This window comes from Aspergillus flavus, chromosome 4 (assembly GCF_009017415.1).
Source record: "Aspergillus flavus chromosome 4, complete sequence".
NCBI lineage: Eukaryota > Fungi > Ascomycota > Eurotiomycetes > Eurotiales > Aspergillaceae > Aspergillus > Aspergillus flavus.
Genome location: NC_092405.1, coordinates 1,074,135 through 1,092,271, shown reverse-complemented (window position 1 = coordinate 1,092,271; position 18,137 = coordinate 1,074,135). Strand labels below are relative to the sequence as shown.

At 49.4% G+C, this 18,137-nt stretch overlaps 5 protein-coding genes across 5 annotated transcripts; 2 read left to right on the top strand and 3 right to left on the bottom strand.

Annotated features, from left to right (window-relative positions):
- Positions 1 to 1,084: 1,084 nt before the first annotated feature.
- Positions 1,085 to 5,288, bottom strand: F9C07_1509324 (uncharacterized protein). The gene is made up of 3 exons (XM_041285751.2): positions 5,145 to 5,288; positions 3,904 to 4,593; positions 1,085 to 3,833 (listed from the first exon to the last, which is right to left on the bottom strand). The coding sequence occupies exons 2-3, from the start codon at positions 4,525 to 4,527 to the stop codon at positions 1,689 to 1,691; spliced, it is 2,769 nt and encodes a 922-aa protein (XP_041145870.1). The 5' UTR covers positions 4,528 to 4,593; positions 5,145 to 5,288; the 3' UTR covers positions 1,085 to 1,688.
- A 2,637-nt stretch (positions 5,289 to 7,925) lies between these two features.
- Positions 7,926 to 11,620, top strand: F9C07_1508741 (tubulin alpha chain). Its single transcript, XM_041291710.2, has 7 exons — positions 7,926 to 9,605; positions 9,781 to 9,839; positions 9,947 to 10,100; positions 10,168 to 10,255; positions 10,310 to 10,381; positions 10,431 to 10,934; positions 11,001 to 11,620. Exons 1-7 carry the CDS (start codon positions 9,594 to 9,596, stop codon positions 11,465 to 11,467), a joined length of 1,356 nt encoding a protein of 451 aa, XP_041145869.1. The 5' UTR covers positions 7,926 to 9,593; the 3' UTR covers positions 11,468 to 11,620.
- F9C07_2156041 (solute carrier protein) lies at positions 11,211 to 13,344 on the bottom strand. Its single transcript, XM_041291701.2, has 4 exons — positions 12,933 to 13,344; positions 12,794 to 12,846; positions 12,575 to 12,728; positions 11,211 to 12,490 (listed from the first exon to the last, which is right to left on the bottom strand). Exons 1-4 carry the CDS (start codon positions 12,963 to 12,965, stop codon positions 11,774 to 11,776), a joined length of 957 nt encoding a protein of 318 aa, XP_041145868.1. The 5' UTR covers positions 12,966 to 13,344; the 3' UTR covers positions 11,211 to 11,773.
- A 1,595-nt stretch (positions 13,345 to 14,939) lies between these two features.
- On the top strand, positions 14,940 to 16,598 carry F9C07_2283168 (putative gamma-butyrobetaine hydroxylase subfamily). Its single transcript, XM_041285745.2, has one exon. It carries the CDS (start codon positions 15,011 to 15,013, stop codon positions 16,436 to 16,438), a length of 1,428 nt encoding a protein of 475 aa, XP_041145867.1. The 5' UTR covers positions 14,940 to 15,010; the 3' UTR covers positions 16,439 to 16,598.
- Positions 16,599 to 17,981, bottom strand: F9C07_2156032 (thioredoxin-like protein). The gene has a single exon (XM_071509265.1). The coding sequence runs from the start codon at positions 17,712 to 17,714 to the stop codon at positions 16,821 to 16,823; it is 894 nt and encodes a 297-aa protein (XP_071366326.1). The 5' UTR covers positions 17,715 to 17,981; the 3' UTR covers positions 16,599 to 16,820.
- Positions 17,982 to 18,137: the final 156 nt, after the last annotated feature.

Below are 18,137 nucleotides of genomic sequence, written 5' to 3'. Positions count from 1 at the left end.
GTTCACCCTGTCTTCTTCTTGGGAATTAATACAACGCAGTTTTATTTTAATTCCTTTTCTCCGCCTGAAGATAATCTAAATTCAATCGTGATGTAGTTACACGCAGTACAGTAAAGCTTGCAACTTAAAACAATTTAATCGCCAGCCTTACTATTCCACGACAAACTTCCTCCAACAGAGCAAGCAACCTTGGCAAACCGAAGACTGATTGCTCCACAAGGCTATGTACATACATCTACATACAACATCATGGAACCACAAGACATCCCTCAAACCCCATCCACCCCCATCCAAATCCTCTCCGACCTCCACCTCGAAATCAAGCAGCAATACCCCTCATTCGAAAATCCCCATCTGCGCAAAATATCTCATTCTAGCCGGCGACGTAGGCCGCCTAACAGACTACGACCAACTACCTCCACTTCATCCAAAAACACACATCCCGATTCGAACTCGTATTCCTTACTCTGGGCAACCATGAATTCTACAATCTGTCTTTCGCAGAAGACCTGGAAAAGGCCAAACAGCTGGAACAGGAACCCTCGTTACAGGGACGGTTAGTCCTCCTTCATCGACGAGGATATCTCATCCCCCGGATCCGGGGTTAGGGGTTTGGGATGTACGCTTTTTGGAGCCGGATCTCGTTGGAATCGAGGGCTACAGTGCAGGCGAAGAATCAAAGATTTCCAGAAAAATCACAGGCTGGACGATTTCGATGACCATAATAAATTGTCACGAGGCAGATCTCGACTGGTTGCTTAACGAGATCCGGACCGCTAATACACCGGGAAATGCGGGCCCAGAAGCAATCTATTATAGTCGTGACGCATCATGCGCCTTTGAGACGAGGGAGGTCGAGTCCGCAGCACGCGCAGAACGCCTGGAGCTCGGCGTTTGGGGCTGATGTTTTATCAGATGGTTTGGATGGGATCCGAACATGGGTCTTCGGGCATACGCACTATACGGACTGATTTCAAGGAAGGGGGGGACGAGGGTTGTGAGTAATCAACGGGGGTATGTGCTTCCTTGGAGTAAGACGAATGGAAAGGATGGGGTTTGATGTTGGGAAGGTTATTCATGTGTGATTTTTGTTGTAATGTTTTTGAGTTCTGAGAGTCCTGTTATAGATGCCATGCTTAACGACTGATGTGATACACGGGTAGGTTTTTCGTGGTATTGTTCTTACTTTCATAATCGTAGTCAAGACTCTCACAGCTCATTTGCGATTGCTGCAAGTTGTTGGATTCATTTTTTGTTATATTAAGCAGACTAGGTATGCTACATGGTCAGGATGCGGTTCCACAGGTTTACTCAACCTGCGGATATTCAATGGATATTATTCGTTTCTAAATTCAATGACTGTTATTGAGTAGAGAAAGTGTACTCAGGCTCAACTGTTAGAAATGATAACTATCAATCTTGTAAAGTCTAATAATTAAATGACAATGAATGATAAAACGCTCATAGCCAACGGGTGTATAAACCGCCAGTTGGAAGATGTATGCTCATATGAACTAATGACAAAACTCAGTCCTGTCTGTTTCCATATTGCAATCAAAAAAGAACGATGCCGCCCACAATGTAAACCATAAAACAACGTGGATCATGTGCACGTAGGTATCAGAAAGATGGCAGTATTTATGAACAGATATATTTTCACAGATAAAGAAAAGAGCGTTTGGGGATTATCATGTGCCCGGTGAAACAGAGCGGATATCGCTTGAGTCGAATCGACCTTGCTCGGCCAGATCGTCACGCTCGCGGCTGACGCTGGAGCGGTGGCGGAAAAACCGGTTGCGACTGATGGAGGACAGGCTATGGGTGCCTTGGGACTCCGTCGACCGACGCCCTTCGCCCGGCTGGGTCGGGACGCTGAGGTTGGACGGGCGACGTGCCCGGGAGGACGACGAGCGGCTCTGGCGTTCGGCCTCTTCCTCCTCTTCCTCTTCTAGGATGCGGCGCTGGGCGGCTTCGCGATTGGAAGAGCGGACAACGTCATCAACACGAGGGGAGGTGGTTTCAAACACATCGCCCATCACATCGCCGGAGGAGAGATCGCGCATGCCCAATGAGAAGTCGACATGTTTGTGTGACTGGATCGACTCTCCCCGAGCACGGGCCGCAGCGGTGTTCATGCCTTTGCGCAGGATTGACGGGTGGCGGGCGGCGCTGGAGCTGCTGTGTCCGGTGTTCTCGGGCATGTCGTGGATGGGGGTCGGCGGTGGGCGACTGTCGTGGTCGGCCGATGACGTCTGAGGTGGGAAACCCGTGACATGGAAAGGAATATCCACACGGGCACCCTGGAGGTTCATGCGTGGGCCCTCGATGCCGATCTCTTGCAGGGCAACCATGAGCATACAGATGAACTTGTTACGACGCTGAAGACGCAATCCTTCATTCTGCCAGTTGGACTTGTAGAAGAAGACGACGTTGAGGGTCACAGAGAAGTTTTCCGTCACGGCACGCATCTCAGTCAAAATATTAGTCTGGAACTCGCGCTTTTCGCTGCGGACAAATTCCAACAGGCGTTGGCGGAGGGCATCAATCTGCTCAAGCGTTGTGCCGTACTTGATCACGATGGGGATGGCTTCTGCGAGGGCGCCAGATCTGCGTTGATTGAGAATAAAGAGCCCGTTCAGATAGCTGTTTGGTGCCTGGACAATGTGACCCTGCATCTTCTTGAACTCCGTGTAGAGCAACGAGATCTGCTTCACAAAGTAGTCATCACCCAAACCAGCATCACCTGCGTTACCGTAGATCGTCACACGGTCGCCCACATCGAAGGGATGCTTGACAAAGACGAAGATAATCGACTGCAGAAATTCCTGGGCGGTGGCAGAGAAGAGCCAGGACAAGGCAAGAATACTGGAACCCGCGGAGGTGAGCACGCCGGAAGCCGAAGTCGAGATCAGCGATACGAAGACGATCAAGCTGATGACAACGACGAAGAACTCCAAAACATTGTCGAGTCGTGAGACGACCGAGTCAAGATCCTTCAGAGACGCAGTGATAGCCTTGCGTTCCCGTCCGATTTCCACACAAACCGCCTCCAGTTCGTCCATAGAGATGTCGCCATTCATATCTTTGTCGAACATGATAAATGCAGCCTCGGCTTCCTCGCTGTTATCGAACGCCTCTTTAAGATCGCCGGCAAAGACAGTATCGAATCCGTCACGCACGAAAGTCCGGTAGAGACGCCGCGCCAGAACCTGGCAGCCCGAGGTAGTCCGCAACAAGGTCAAAATGACTTGATAGGGATGAGTACTGTTAGTCGCCTTCCGGCCCGTGAAGTCCGCGGCAACTGCTCCGGCCATGTCTCCAACCTTGTTCAATGCGCCTTTGGCTACACGTTGCGCCTTGCCAGCGTATTGCAGCGGGTAGCGCAATGGGGTCTTGGTACCGCTGCCACTGTTATCATTCTTTTCTTCAAACTCATCGTCTTTCACTGAAATCTTGTTGCGAGAGAAGTCGTACAGCTTGGTCAAACTGCCGATCTGGAACTTATTGATTTCAATACGATCGGCATAGGTACGCGTATGGAAACTTATGGCGATGAGTTGAATAATGATCTTTTCGATATAGTTCAGGATCGTCCAGACAAAGATGGAGATGATAATCTTGTTGACCGTATTCTCCCATGAACGCGTGGCTGAGTTGCCGTCCACATGGTGGTTCTTCATTGTGGGAAGAAAAGAGACCTCGATACCTAGCCACCAAAAGAAAAAAGTGGCGTGTAGCTCCAATTGCTTGGCCATGTCGCGCCACTTTTTGGCATTGTTGGTAAAAATACTGGCCAACAAACCTGCAACGACAGGGATACATTTGGCCACGATCTAACGCATTGAACCGTCAGGTACACCGCAGGAGAAACCGGAAAAGGGAAAGAGAAAGGAGGATACATACTCTACCAGCCCACAGAGTCAACCAGACAATTTCCAACCAAACAGAGAACCAAAGAAGTTCAACACCTCCCACGTTCGCATCCGGGTAAGCCAGTGCGCCGACCAGCAGCGGAATCAGTAAGATAAGAACGAGGGGTACAATGTAGGTTATATAGCGAATGATGAAGCTGGACTCGTGGATCTTTTTGACGAATCGGGCGATGTTCGTGTTGGGAGACTCCGGTGGATTGTAGACAGCGGCTTTCTCGTGCAAAGGATTGGTGGCCTCGTCGAACTCGTCCACATTCTGGGAGCGATGCGAGCGAGAACGCGATATCGAGTTGCGCTCACCTTTACTCTCCGTGTCCTCATGGGTAGAACGTGACGCCACCTTCTCCGCTTCAAGGAGAGCTAAGTCATCTTCGAGGCGTTTGGCCTGTTCCCTTTGGGCCGAAGGCGAGCGTAAAGCTGTGCGGTCCAGATCGTCGGCAGACGAGGTGTCAACGGTGAGGTGGTTGTTCCCGTGAGTGTCTTGCGAGCCCTCGTTGATATAGGTGCCTTCATCTGAGGTTGGGGAATGGTCGTCCGTCCTATTTTTCTTCTCCGCATATTTGGGAGCAGGAAGCTCCTCAACAGGGGTCGACATACCGGCACCAGGCCAGGAGTCTTAATAAATATTAGGTGTAATTGATCTCGAGTATATGTAATTGGACTGGAAGCGCGTTAGAGACTGCTAACACGCTGTAGCTTGCGATGAAAAAGGAATGACTAAATGAAGCAAAAGAATGAATGGACGAGACCCCGGTATCTGGCAACCCCAAGGAGTCTAGAAGGGTTGAAACAGTTTCGGCAGAGGGGCAGTAGTAGCATATAAATATGTGATGGGACCAACAATACGAGACGGAGACGCACCTTCAGTGGGGGCTCCGATGTCAGACTAACACGCAGACGGGATTTGATGTGGGCATCGGATGCCGGACCCGTGGTGGTCTAGTTAATAGAAAGGGAAAAGAGTTTAATAGTGGTGTAAGAAAAGAACAATTACAAGATGGAGAATTATAGAGACAGTAGAAGGTAATAGAAAGATAGGCGGATGGCGACAGAAGAGGAGGGATTGAGGAGGGAAAGGAAACCCAAGAGGAGAACCAACGAAGTATTAAACCGGAAGGTCGTTACTTATCCCTAGTAGGTTATTGAAAAAAAAGGAAAAAGAAAAAGAAGAAGAAAAAAAAAAAAATCCAAGTTGAGCACGGAAGCACTGACAAGCACAGAAATTATGCAGCCGAGTTCCAATGGAGGAGCAGTTAATTTGTGCCGATCGCACGGGAGAAAAATAGGACGGTGGAGACCTTCCGACATGCGAAGAATTTCTCAGTTCCAGACCGTTTTGTCATTTGATGTCAGTGTTTTGGATCATCGCTGAATTGACTTCATTAGGGTTGCGTCTTTGTCGGGACAATCACGTCGGGCTCTTGTCCTCCAAGTCCACCGGCATTCTTTCCTCCTTCGATTGTACAGATATCAAAATCCTTATCTATCAAACCTAAATTGTATTTTTATCCTTTTCGTGAGAGTCCACAAACCAGGGACGGATCGTTGTGGCTTTCCTTTTCCCCTGTTAAAGCAGATCTCGAGATGAACTAAGGGGAGCCACCCGTTCACCGTCGGCTTGGATCAGTGGTTCTGGCCAGTGGCCACTGCCCCTCTGTTGGGTCCTTAGCTTTCCCACTAGCAGTGAACGACCCAGCAGCTCTGACCAATGGTGGTCCTATCGCAGGGCTTCTGGTCAGACTCGAGAACGTGGACTCCGAGTAAGGTAGTGACCCCTACCGCGCATGTCGGTCTAGACATAAGTTTCAGTTCAACGGGAAGTAAGTCAGATTCCTTGCATAGCTGCAAAAAGACTGGTGTTCTCGGGAAAAAGATAGTTCGAGACGGACAGCGAGTCGTGTAACCGAGTAATCAATTTGTGATGGCGATGGGAACCCGTCATTGGTTGACTATCTCCGTCCAAGTAAAACACACAATGGGAAATTGGCCACCGCCAAGAAACGCCACCTCAGGCACACTTACGGCAAGCTCTGAACTTTCGCTTTCTCACCGGCCAAAAGAGGAAGAGGGAAAATCATGGGCAAAGCAAAAAGAACATGTCAAAATCTGTCAATCACACTGACAGCGGCAGTGAACGTTGGACTAGTGTTCACTTCTCGGCGCGGTACTTCTCAGCTCACAAAGTCTTCTCTCCCACACGGTTCGCGAACAATGGCATTGGTCATTGATTCCGTTGCAGTCCCCATTGGCCTGATATCCTTCGTAGTGGGTATTTTAGTCAAGAGAGAATATATTAATCTGGATCTCATACGGTGCGAATATTAATAGCATCGATATCGTGAAAAGGCTATTTTACAATCTATGCGCATTTATTGGTTAAAAAAACCTGATTTTGGTTATGCACTGCATATGCACCCCATTGTGATACATAATGTATGTCCTAAGCATTGGCCTGAGGAGAGCTATTGATTCAAAAGTATTCAATGAGTAAAAGAAAAAGGGCAAAAAAAGGGGAGAGTTACGGAGTACATTCCCCAACTACCTTCCGTAGTACTACCTTCCATACATGGTATGGTGCAACAAATTGTTAACCGAGAGAGTCTATGAGTACGGAACTGTTACTCCGATCTGTGTCTTTTGGATGTTGACGTGTTGTTCCCCGCTCCGATCAACCACTCAACGGGAGATACCTTTATGACGATGCTGTACCAAATCTTGATAGGCACTCTGACAATGGTGGAGCGCCCCATCATAAACTTTCTTTACTAAGAAGTGCATAAGCGAGGAGTACAATCATGTCATTGTATGCACAGTATGATATGCTAGAGACCTGAAGATAATCGCATGTAGTGTGACAAATGTATACCTAGCATTTTATCCCACGTTGTCGTTGACCATATTGTCCATAAACCGAGGTATGGTATCATTGCATCCCCGCATTTCCCGAAGAGCACGTGGTGGATCATAGTTACCCAGATTGCTGAAATATACCTCTATAATGTACGTAGTTTAGTATAAAGGACCAATCCCGGAATATGATGGCTGAAACATCTCGACATGATGGCAGAAGAACATAGTACTCTATTAATACGGCTCTGGGAAATTATTGTGAAATTCGCTATAAGCAAGTACGATATAAGCAATTTAGAGGGCCAGATAAAGTACTGGCTTATGGCGAGGGTTTACAGTACATTAGCTTATTTAGTAGTGCACAACTGTTAATACCCCCAAACACTAAAGACTGGCTCCTTTGTTCTTTCTGCACAAGACACTGTTCTAAATACTGAGGCTCAGGCAATAGACGCTTAAAGCATCAAGTCACAGTGTAAGGAAAATTCTGGACGACCTGTGTAAAGAGCCCGGGTATCTTTCATGAAGGCTGTACATACCAGCTGACCTAGCGTTCGCTATTCGTCTATACCGGCCTTCGTGTGGACCATAGCTTCAACAGATGCCGATATGTCTTGGGACAACTTAGATGTGGAGCGTGCTGGAAATATTTTGGTGAGTTAGGATGACGATCTAGACTATATCGGAAGCATATTTACATTCCCCCTTCCAATTAGGGCCTTAATTCAACGCCACCACCGAGTTACCAACGGGGAGCGGCGATCCTCATATTCTAGTCGCCTCACCGTGATTTTTTTTGCCCACATTAGATTGGGTTCTGGTAAGTTAGACGACTGGTGGATGGGTTCCATAAAAGGAGATGTTGAACAATGCTCTGGCCTCCTTGTAGATGGAACGCGAAAGATTAGATCTACGATGGTATGAGCAAGGTGCCTTGCACAGGATGCTGCTTAGTACTTATATCGGTCACGCCCTTATATTACCCTCCCTCTCTAAAACTCATTCCATTTTCGGTATGACTCGGATTCTTCTGCATGTATGACCGTCACCCGCATAGCGGCGTTCTTCCTTCCCACATTTAAGAAAATGACAGCAAGTCCGACCAAGCGGGATCTCCGGAGTTCTATGATCCATAGCTTGGCTTATAACTTGTGAGAAGAACAAATCAATATCTTCCTTAAGACTCAAAAAGTTACTTCCAGCACATCCTAACAACGTCTACACTTATTCAGTTCCAAGTAAACGGATTGAAACCTTCGCCCTCAAATCTTCCAATAACTGTCAAAACCCCCAGACTTGCCTCGCAGGTGATCTCCATCACCGTGCGGTCATCAATTCCTTGCTCACTATACATCAACATTCTACACCGATATCCCTTCCCTTTTCGCTTGTATGACTCAAACAGAGTTCTATAGATAAAAAAGATGCACTGGACCCCATTCTGCTCCTTCACCCACTAGCCATACCATACCTAAACATAGACTCAAAGTATTTTAACTATGACAGACGCGAAAAGCTATTTAAACCAAGCAGGGATATCTATTCTTACCTTCCTTATCTGACCAGCTATGAAGCCTTCGGGTTGAGAGCTCCAAGGACGTGCCGAAGCTGATCATAGATAAAGTGAGTGGTCTCTAAGACTTGAGACTTTGTGTCTGCACACCTCTATTATTGACAAGTTAATTTTGATAATTAACTTCCTCCGGATTATTGTTGTTCTCTTAAGGGTAAATGCTATTTATTCCAGGTTGAGTATAATATTGCTCACTTGGGTGAGTGTGATGGCCTTAGGCACAATGTACACGAGTAATCCGAAGGAGGAAGTGCAAGAGCACAGTTCAGTACTTATATTGTGAAGACAGTAGGGTGCTCTGCGCAAGACAAGTTACAAGGTATACTAAGCGTCTTATATGCGGCTTTTCCAATAGGAATTTCAGCTGTCCTGACTTCATACTGTTCAATCAGGATCCTTTCCTTGTATTTTTCTAGCATGACAGCTGGAGAGCATTAACTTCTACTTTGAGAGGATAGCACTATACAAAACAATCATAACCGCACAAGTAGTACTAGATCTAATCAACAGATGATCGGGTCATGACTAAGGACCCATGTTTGGGATACTTGTGTCTTTTTTGAAGATTGTTGCACTCTCAAAGTGAACCTGTAAAGAACTTCAAGTACTTAGTAGGCGATGCTTTACAGAGCATAGGTAGTGGATGAGTTTCTTTATTTTCTGTACATTAATGGAACTAAAGGTGAGGCTCAGCTTACAGGTAATGAGGCAGACGGCTGCCTCCGATAGTCTAACCTAACGGCTATCGGGAGTGGAGATACTAAGTCAAACTTCTGAGTTAGGGTTCTTCTTATGTCTCTGAGTGTCGATTATCCGTTTTCAGTTAAGATTGAGTACGGTTGATTGATAATCCATGGAAGTACTCCGTGCGTGCCGAGTAGATATTGTTAATGTGAACTATGAGGGTGATCCAGGGTCCAAGGATATGGAAGAGGAAATAACATAACATGATGGGCTCTGACGGGTCACGTAATGATCCGCTCAGTGGATGGGTCAGGAGAGGCAGGAAGGCCGCTGATTGGCTGACAGGGTCTTGTTGATTGGGCCCACGGGCAAGAACGAACGCCGAACTATCACTCCACTGCTCCTTCACTTTACTAGTTCTCTCTTCTCTTCTCTCCTCATCCTCTTCGATTCCTTTAAACTACACCTGACTCTTTTCCAATTCTCTCCCATCCAACCACCGGGATATCCTTTTGCTCCATCCTTCTCCCGTATTATCATCTCGTTAAGCCATCATGAGAGGCGAGGTACGAACCACTCTGAATTTACTGCCGTTTGCTTATTTACTTCCCCCGCACTGTCACGCCCCTCCCCTTAACCATGACCGTTGAAATTTACCTCATTCGGGCTCATCTTGCCTTAGCATCGCCCTTACCCATGGACGTGTATCTCTGGATTCTGACCTCCGTCCTTCTTATTTAGATTTGCCACATCCACATTGGCCAGGCTGGTACGCAGCTTGGTAACAGCGCTTGGGAGTTGTATGTTCACCGCTTTTCCCGTTGCCAACATCTACATACCCCACTCTGAACTAGCCCACGTCTCGGCAGCAACCAGCTTGCAATCAAGCTAATCGCGACCGATACAGATACCTTCTGGAGCATGGCCTCAAGGCTGATGGCCGTATCGACCCCGAGGCGTCCGAGGAACTCAACTCGGGCGCTTCGTTCGAGACCTTCTTCAGCGAGACCAGCAACGGCAAATACGTCCCCCGTTCGATCTTCGTTGACCTCGACCCATCGGTACGCAATCGTCTTCCAGAAAGCAAGTGAATGCTTGTGAGGAACTTATTACGCTGACTGTTGCCAGCCTATTGATGAGATCCGTACCGGTGACTACCGCCAGCTCTTCCACCCTGAGCTGTTGATTAGCGGAAAGGAAGACGCGGCCAACAACTGTACGGTTTAAAGAGAACATCAGTAGAAAGCAAAGGCTAATCGATGAACGACAGATGCTCGTGGTCACTATACCATCGGAAAGGAGCTTGTGGACAACGTCGTTGACCGCGTCCGCCGGGTGGCCGGTAGGGCTAATGAACCGACCATATTTTAGGCCTCTGCTGATCTTGCCAGATAACTGTTCCTCTCTACAGGGCTTCCTGGTCTTCCACTCCTTCGGTGGTGGTACTGGCTCTGGTTTCGGTGCTCTGTTGTTGGAGCGCCTCTCCACTGAATACGGCAAGAAAGCCAAGCTAGAGTTCGCCGTTTACCCTGCCCCCCGTGTATCAACTGCGGTTGTTGAGCCCTACAATGCTGTACTGTCCACCCACAGCACTATTGAGAACGCTGACTGCACCTTCCTTGTTGACAACGAGGCAGTCTATGACATTTGCCGTCGCAACCTGGATATCCCCCGCCCGAGCTATGAGCATCTGAACCGCCTGATTGCTCAGGTTGTCAGCTCTATCACCTCCAGTCTGCGTTTCGATGGTGCCCTCAACGTCGACTTGACTGAATTCCAGACCAACTTGGTGCCCTTCCCTCGTATCCACTACCCGTTGATCTCCTTTGCCCCCGTTGTATCCAGCAACCGCAGTTCTCATGAAAGCTTCAAGGTGCAGGATCTTACCTTCCAGTGTATGGACCCCTTACTGTTCCCCCGAGTACTATTGGTGGCATGGAGTGACTGACAACGACTTTTAGGCTTCGAGCCTAATAACCAGATGGTTGTCTGCGATCCTCGTAACGGAAAGTACATGGCTGTGGCTCTGCTGTACCGCGGTGACGTTGTGCCCCGTGACTGCACCCAGGCCGTAGCTGCCATCAAGGCCAAGGCTTCCTTCAACCTGGTCGAATGGTGCCCTACTGGATTCAAGCTGGGTATTAACTACCAGAAGCCCGTGCGCGTTCCCAACAGCGAACTTGCCCCGGTCGATCGCTCTGTCAGCATGCTCTCCAACACCACCGCCATCTCCGAGGCCTGGAGCCGTCTTGATCACAAGTTCGATCTCATGTACTCCAAGCGTGCCTTCGTCCACTGGTATGTCGGCGAGGGTATGGAAGAAGGAGAATTCTCCGAGGCCCGTGAAGACCTCGCTGCCCTGGAGAAGGATTACGAGGAGGTTGCCAACGATGGCGAGCCATTGGAGGAGGAAGAGCCTGAATACTGATCGGCTTGCAACTCAGCGCCCGCTCTGCTTGTCGGTTTAATCCTTGGCTTGTCTACTTTGTGCCAAAATTGTATCTCGTCCTTGTGCTTGCGACAACCCCTTCTGTTTTCTTGTTTCCCTAGCGTTCGTTCTATTTCTCACACTTGTCCGGTAGCCAGTCGGTAGAATATGGCGCGTAAAATACGAATACACATCTAATTTCCTGCGAGGGATCTCATTCCCAGTCCATTATGAATCGGCACCCAAGATAACACCGGGTAATGCATTAGTCTATACTGTACAATCTAATCAATGACGGGACGGAGATCACTCCGACGCCACTTCGAGCTCGCGGAGATAATGCAGGGACTTCTCGTAGGTCCACATCGTCACGGCGCTGGCCGGCGCGGCCTTGAATAGACTCACGGTCAAACCGCGATAGAGCCCTCGCATTCCCTGTGTCCGCACGATCATGGCCATGGTGTTGTACACCCCCTGGTACTCCGGGATATTCCGATGCACATACTTGGATCGCGTCGGGCCCTGCACCTGCAGCCTCTTCCGCACCAGGTCTAATGGGAACACCCCAGTCTTGGCCAACACGCTGGCCACCACTCCGGCCGCGGCATCCCCGGACCCAAACGGCAGATCATGCAATCCAGACATCACTGGCCGTAAGGATTCATACGTTGCGAAAAATAATCCCATATAGGGCACAATCTGCCCGACCGCCGCACTACAACCCCGGAAAAACCCCTTCGGGCCCTCATTCTGCGCTATATCGCGTACCGATGCGTAGAGCGATGTATACACACGTTCTGTGCCCTGCGCTGCAAACCGTGTACGTAGTAAATCAAGCGGGTACGTCGACGCCGTGGCCAACCCTCCTGCCGTGGCGCCCGCGACGAAGGATTCAGCCGGCGGAGGAAGTCGGTAAGGGTCTAGTTGCGATAGGGCTTGCGTGGTTGTTCGGTAGGCGGCGAATTGGATCGCGCCGTAACAGACATACATTAGTTCCGCGGGGATGTTGCCTTTCCATAATCCCTGTTTTTGGAGTTAGACTTGGGGGGGAAGGATTCGCGGGGGTTGTATGTAGGTGGTTGGTTTAGGCATAGGCGTAAGACGTACTGTTATCCCTTCTTCGCGGACTATGGAGCGGATCGTGGGAAGCGTGCCTTTGTAAACGGGGCCTTTTATGTTCTGGTGTGAGGTTGGGTCGGAAAGGGAGTGGATTTGGAGCTGGAGACGGATTTTAACGACGTCGAGGGGGGCAACGCAGAATCTTTATTATTTCCATTGCTGTTAGTTGAGGTTTTTGGTGTTTGTTGTTGAGGGATAGGAACATACCGGGAGACTAGGCCTGCGATCCCGCCTGCGAGAACGACCTGTCGTCGCGTGCCCTGTTCATTTCACATTGCGCTTTTAGTACTAGAGTGTAGTAAGGAGGAAGGAAGAGCCAAGACGAATTGATTGACCGTGGACTTACCTCATCCTTGAGGTGTTCTCCCCCGGCAGACATGCATGTGATTGAGACTGGCACACGGGGATCTGGAACGTTTGGCGCCGGGTAAATGGAAACGATGGTTTTTCGTTTTCGGGTGGAAATTTATTGACCTAGGATATAATGGGGGTTTATAAGAGTTGATTTATAAGATTTCAATGGGTTGAATAGTTCATGGGAAATTTTGTGATTAAGTCAGTGATACGTAAAGAGGTTCTTAGGTAACGAGCAATGCTTTGGATTGGCTCTTTTTTGTTCCTGGTTACTAACAGTTATCGATTGATTGCGATCTATTCTAAGAAATTTGCCCTTCAGAAAAGGAAAAGGAAAAAAAAAAAAGGCAAAAAGGAAAAGAAAAATACCGGAGGCTATGTTTCAATACCTTATCGATACTGTAATAAATTCGACGATTCGAGGTCATAGACGGGCTTATCTTAGACCTGCACGTGTGGGTTTGAGTTCAACGCCGATCATCCCAGGTATTGCGAACTCCTAATCGCACCACTTCGGTTGGTAGACGTATGTATTGAGAGAAGCGAGTTGGGTCAAATAAACGTGGTTCATCTCATTATCATTGATAGGAGGAAACAACATAAAATAACTAAATATCCTATGCTTCGCACTGGGAATGAGGTCACATCTTCAGAGCTGTGTCGAGCTTCCTCTTAACTTGAACCTGAAACGGTTTTCGTGGGAGTAGGCTAGAATCGATTGTGCGTTTGTCTGGTTCTTAGAAGTCAATAGATATACCAGAGGTTCTAGGAAAAGCCTTGAGATTGACACATTCATGATCTGAAGAGTAGGGTGTCGCTTGAGACCCTTTTCAGAGCCTGTAGGATCACTCCGGTGGCCCAAGCATTCTCATCTTGGCCGAGCTCTTCGCACTCCGCCGCCCCTTGGGAGTCTTCTTCGGAGATTTTGGCCCTGGGCGCAGAGCAGAACTACCGTCAGTCGTGGATTCAGTGAGCTTAAAAGGGACAACTCTACCTTCAACCCTATCGGAATAATCTTGGAGCCAAAGCCGTGGCCTAGAATCTTCCGTAGGGACAGCACTGATTCAAAAAAAGGGATCTGCTTTGGTCGAGTGCAATGAACCGATGGGTTTGATAGGGGAAGTTGGCAGAAGCTCTCACAGTTTCGCTGACGTCCCGGTCCAGATGAGCTTCAAGTGGGAGTACTAACTCTTGTACGATCCGTCAGTGAAGTGGGTAGGCTGTCGACTTCATCGATCTGTGAATTTAGGTGGCTTTCTGAGAGTTAATACTGCGTTACGTGGCATATTGTGCCGTTTCCTTCGATGATGTTTGTCTATATTAGATGAGGGGCGCTTGTGTTCAATTCCGCTTAAACTCTATCAAGCCATGAAACAATATCTCTCCTCTCCATCGATAAGCTTGTAGTGGTACTAGAACTATAGTCAGATGGCACCGAAACATTTCAGAAGTGAGAGGAATCGGACCTTCCTCAAAACATGCCGCCTTGTAAGCCCACCTTCTTGAAGAGGTAAGAACAGCCTGCTTGCGACATCGAAGCACGCTTGTATGCAGCATCGAGGAAATGAGACAGCAATCTATCGAGGCCTGAGCGATCTCATGAACCTAGATCCATTTGGTCCAAATCAGCCCTTCTACGACCGGGCCAGGACCATTAATTTCATCTCAATAGTATCATCTTTCTGACTAAGATGCACGTTTCGGACTAAGATAGCCCTCCCTGATCCTAGGATCATCAAGTGTCATCTCAGTCTTTAATCAGAACGAGGATAGTTGTATTATTACTAGAACTAGGTCACGGAAGACGTATCTAATACTAGCTTGCTGACTAAGAATATTACACCGTAATAATCGGGATGGTATTGTACGGCAATGTTTGCCCTTTTTACTCCGCACTTTTTATGGTTAAAAAGGAAACATCACGCTAATCCTGAAACGGCTTGGTGCCTGGACCTCGGCTTTTTCCCAAAACCTTCATATGGGATGATGTTCTCTCCAACATCCCCTCGTTTCAGTTTTTCTTTCTATCTTTCTGCTTTTTGTGCCCCTGGGGGTTGCCATTGACCCATCATGGTTCGTCTTTTGGCAACAGTTCTTCGATCCTCTCGGGCTGCTGTGCCTTCAGCTCGCCCTCTCTATTCCCGTGGTTACTCCGTTGCGAGCGGTGCCGCCGAAGATGCTGCTTCCCTCGGACCGACCCCAAAAAAAGGGCCCCCAGGGGGTCTACATGAACCTATCCGAAATTTAATGGATCCCCCAGAGCCCCAAGCTCGCAATATCCAGCCCTCCACACCCTCAATAGGGCGTCAAGGCATCAGAATCCGAACCGGGAAGGGGGATGTCTCGGCCATGCATTATCTGCTACGCGACGGCTGCAAATGCCCGCAATGTGTAGACCAGCACTCGAAGCAACGCAACTTCCGCATGTCCGACATCCCCACGGATATCAAACCACGCTCCACAGAGTGGGACGGCAGCGTCCTGAAAGTGAAATGGGAGAACGACATCCCCGGATTCGACGAGTCGCACACCTCCACGTACACCCTGAATCAACTACGAAACCCCTCCGCAAACTACTCCTACCATAGCACCGGCCGGAAGAGAAAGCGTCTGCTGTGGCACAACTGGTTCCAGCACCGCTTCGTCTCCTACGAAGAGTACATGCACGACGACGAAGCGTTCTCCAGCGCCATGCGCAATCTCGCCCGGACGGGTCTACTCTTCGTCAAGGACATCCCGGACTCCCGCGCCGAGGTCGAGAAGCTCGCGACCCGCATGGGACCCCTCCGAAATACCTTCTACGGTTCCACGTGGGATGTCCGCACCGTCCCCGAGGCCAAGAACGTCGCCTACACGAGCCAGTTCCTGGGCTTCCACATGGATCTGATGTACATGAACGAGCCGCCGGGTTACCAGCTCCTACATTGTCTCCAGAACTCGTGCGATGGCGGCGAGTCGCTGTTCGCTGACTCGTTCGCCGTCGCTAGACAGCTTAGCATCGATGATCCGGAGGCTTTCAAGGCCCTGTGTAATCTCCGACTTTCATATGAATATAACCATGAAAATGATATTTATACGAACGATTGGCCCGTGTTCCAGACTTATGTGGATGAGTACACGCAGCAGCAGCGGCTGATGCACGCCAACTACTCCCCGCCCTTCCAGGCCCCAATGCACGGACAGCGCCGTCCATTTAACCGTACCATGAGCGAGATGCGGGCCTTGGATAAATTCGCCAAGATGTTGGAGGACGAGAAGTATATCTACGAGCTGAAACTGAACCCGGGCGAGTGTGTGATCTTCGAGAACCGCCGGGTGCTGCACGCCCGGAGGCAGTTTAATACCGCTACTGGCCAGCGCTGGCTCGCTGGTGCCTATGTGGATGAGGACGCCGTGTTGTCCAAGTTCGCGACGTCGGCCCGTAAATACCCGCACTTGTGGCGCGACAGCCCGAGCAAACCATCTCGGAAAGAGGCCGAGGGAGAGGGCCAAGTTTAGAGCAACTAAACTTCCAAAGAGGAATCGACTATGTAAAGATAACGAACAACGTGATGTACTAAGGCATTGGCCGCGAGGCTACTGATTTTATGCAAAAATCTCGAATACATACGCATAGGGTATACAGCGGTTCAACGCAGTCAGAGGAGCTTAGATGAGCTCCTGTATATAAGCATAACGTGATATATATATTCATTTGTTTTTTTGGGTCTCTTTTTATTAAGCTGTTGAATCGAAGGAATTAGACATGCAGGGAGACATGGTGCTGGAACACTGAACATAGAAAACGTGATGGCATCGCTGTCCTATAATCTAACAAATCGTGTTTGCAAGCAGATAGAAAACAAGACATAAAGAAAACTATTTCCCGTATTCTATAAATTCAAGCCGCAACGGGAGCCTTGTTGACAGAGTGCTCACGCAAGAAATCCGGATCATTTTCAATCTCGTCCTTGACCTGTTCACCAATTAGCACAAGTCCATTCAACCACGGCAAGGAAACCAAACAGAGGAAGAAAAAAAAGAGGAAATAAAGACTTACAATATCCAAACCCCCAACCAACTCCCCACCAACCCACAACTGCGGGAACGTCGGCCAATCCGCAAACTCCTTCAATCCCTGCCTCACATCCTCATCGGCCAAGATATTAAAGAACCCATACTTGACGCTCCTCTCCCGCAGAATCGCCACAAGCTGCCGACTGAACCCACACTGCGGCGCACTCGGCGTCCCCTTCATAAACAGCATCACCGGCGCCGCCTTGACCAGCTCTCTGAGTCGCGCAAACAGCGCCTCCTTCGACTGCTCCGGCGTCAGCGCATCCCCGTTCGCGGCTCCGGCCGGCGGCTGCGTAGCCGTCGTGGGGCCCGTCTCGCGGGGCACAGCGGCCAAGGGCGGGGGGATCGTGGCAGGTGCGCCGGCCGAGGCTTTCGAGCCGGCGTGGCGTTCGATGGCTTCACGGACGCGGACGGCGTCGCTGCCGGAGATGGATTCAAGGATTTTGCCGTCGCGAGTGAGGACTACGAAGGGCACGGCGGTGACCTCGTAAGTTTCAGAAATGTCGGGGAGTTCTTCGGCGTTGATGCTAATGAAGGAGGTTGTTGGGGGCTGTGTGGCGGGGTATTGGGATGCGAGGGCGGCGAGCACGGTGCGCATTTGCGCGCAGGGCGCGGCCCAAGGGGCATGGAAGTAGAGGATCGATAAGGTTGTTGAAGGCAGGGACTTGATGTGGGAGTCGAATTCTGCCTCGGAGGAAATTTCAATTAGGGTTGACATCTTGACGCTTTGCTTTGTCTTTTGCTTGACTCTGCGGGTTGAAGGTGGGGTTTGGGGGCGGGCTCTGGCTTTGGTTTTGCTGGGGTAATGGTGGAAATCTCGGGAATTGTCGCTCGGTTATGAGTTCGTTTAAATATGAGGACGTTTTAGGATGAGGTTGGAGTGGCGAAACGAAAAGTCGAAATTTGCGCTGCGCTTCGCCTGGGTTATAGTAGTGAGGAGAAGGGAAGAGGGAAGATCGGAGTGAGGCGAAATTTTGGCCGCTTATCAGATCGAAAATCTGCCGGCGCTGGCGATGACTCGGCCTTTCTGTTCATCTGTTTGGCTCCGGTGGGGCTCGCTTCCGATGACACCATCGTTGAGGCCCCCGTCGGGTTTAGTCGGGTTGCTGCCCGACAGCATTCCTTTTCTCTACCACTGAAT

Coding starts and splice junctions, on each gene's coding strand:
- F9C07_1508741 (XM_041291710.2), top strand. Junction 9,840..9,946: donor GGTAACAGCGCTTGGGAGTT/GTATGTTCACCG, acceptor CGACCGATACAG/ATACCTTCTGGAGCATGGCC. Junction 10,101..10,167: donor TCGTTGACCTCGACCCATCG/GTACGCAATCGT, acceptor GACTGTTGCCAG/CCTATTGATGAGATCCGTAC.
- F9C07_2156041 (XM_041291701.2), bottom strand. CDS start 12,965: ATGTCTGCCGGGGGAGAACACCTCAAGGATGAG. Junction 12,847..12,932: donor GAGAACACCTCAAGGATGAG/GTAAGTCCACGG, acceptor TGAAATGAACAG/GGCACGCGACGACAGGTCGT. Junction 12,491..12,574: donor TCCGCGAAGAAGGGATAACA/GTACGTCTTACG, acceptor CTCCAAAAACAG/GGATTATGGAAAGGCAACAT.
- F9C07_2283168 (XM_041285745.2), top strand. CDS start 15,011: ATGGTTCGTCTTTTGGCAACAGTTCTTCGATCCTCTCGGGCTGCTGTG.
- F9C07_2156032 (XM_071509265.1), bottom strand. CDS start 17,714: ATGTCAACCCTAATTGAAATTTCCTCCGAGGCAGAATTCGACTCCCAC.
- F9C07_1509324 (XM_041285751.2), bottom strand. CDS start 4,527: ATGTCGACCCCTGTTGAGGAGCTTCCTGCTCCCAAATATGCGGAGAAG. Junction 3,834..3,903: donor TGACTCTGTGGGCTGGTAGA/GTATGTATCCTC, acceptor TCAATGCGTTAG/ATCGTGGCCAAATGTATCCC.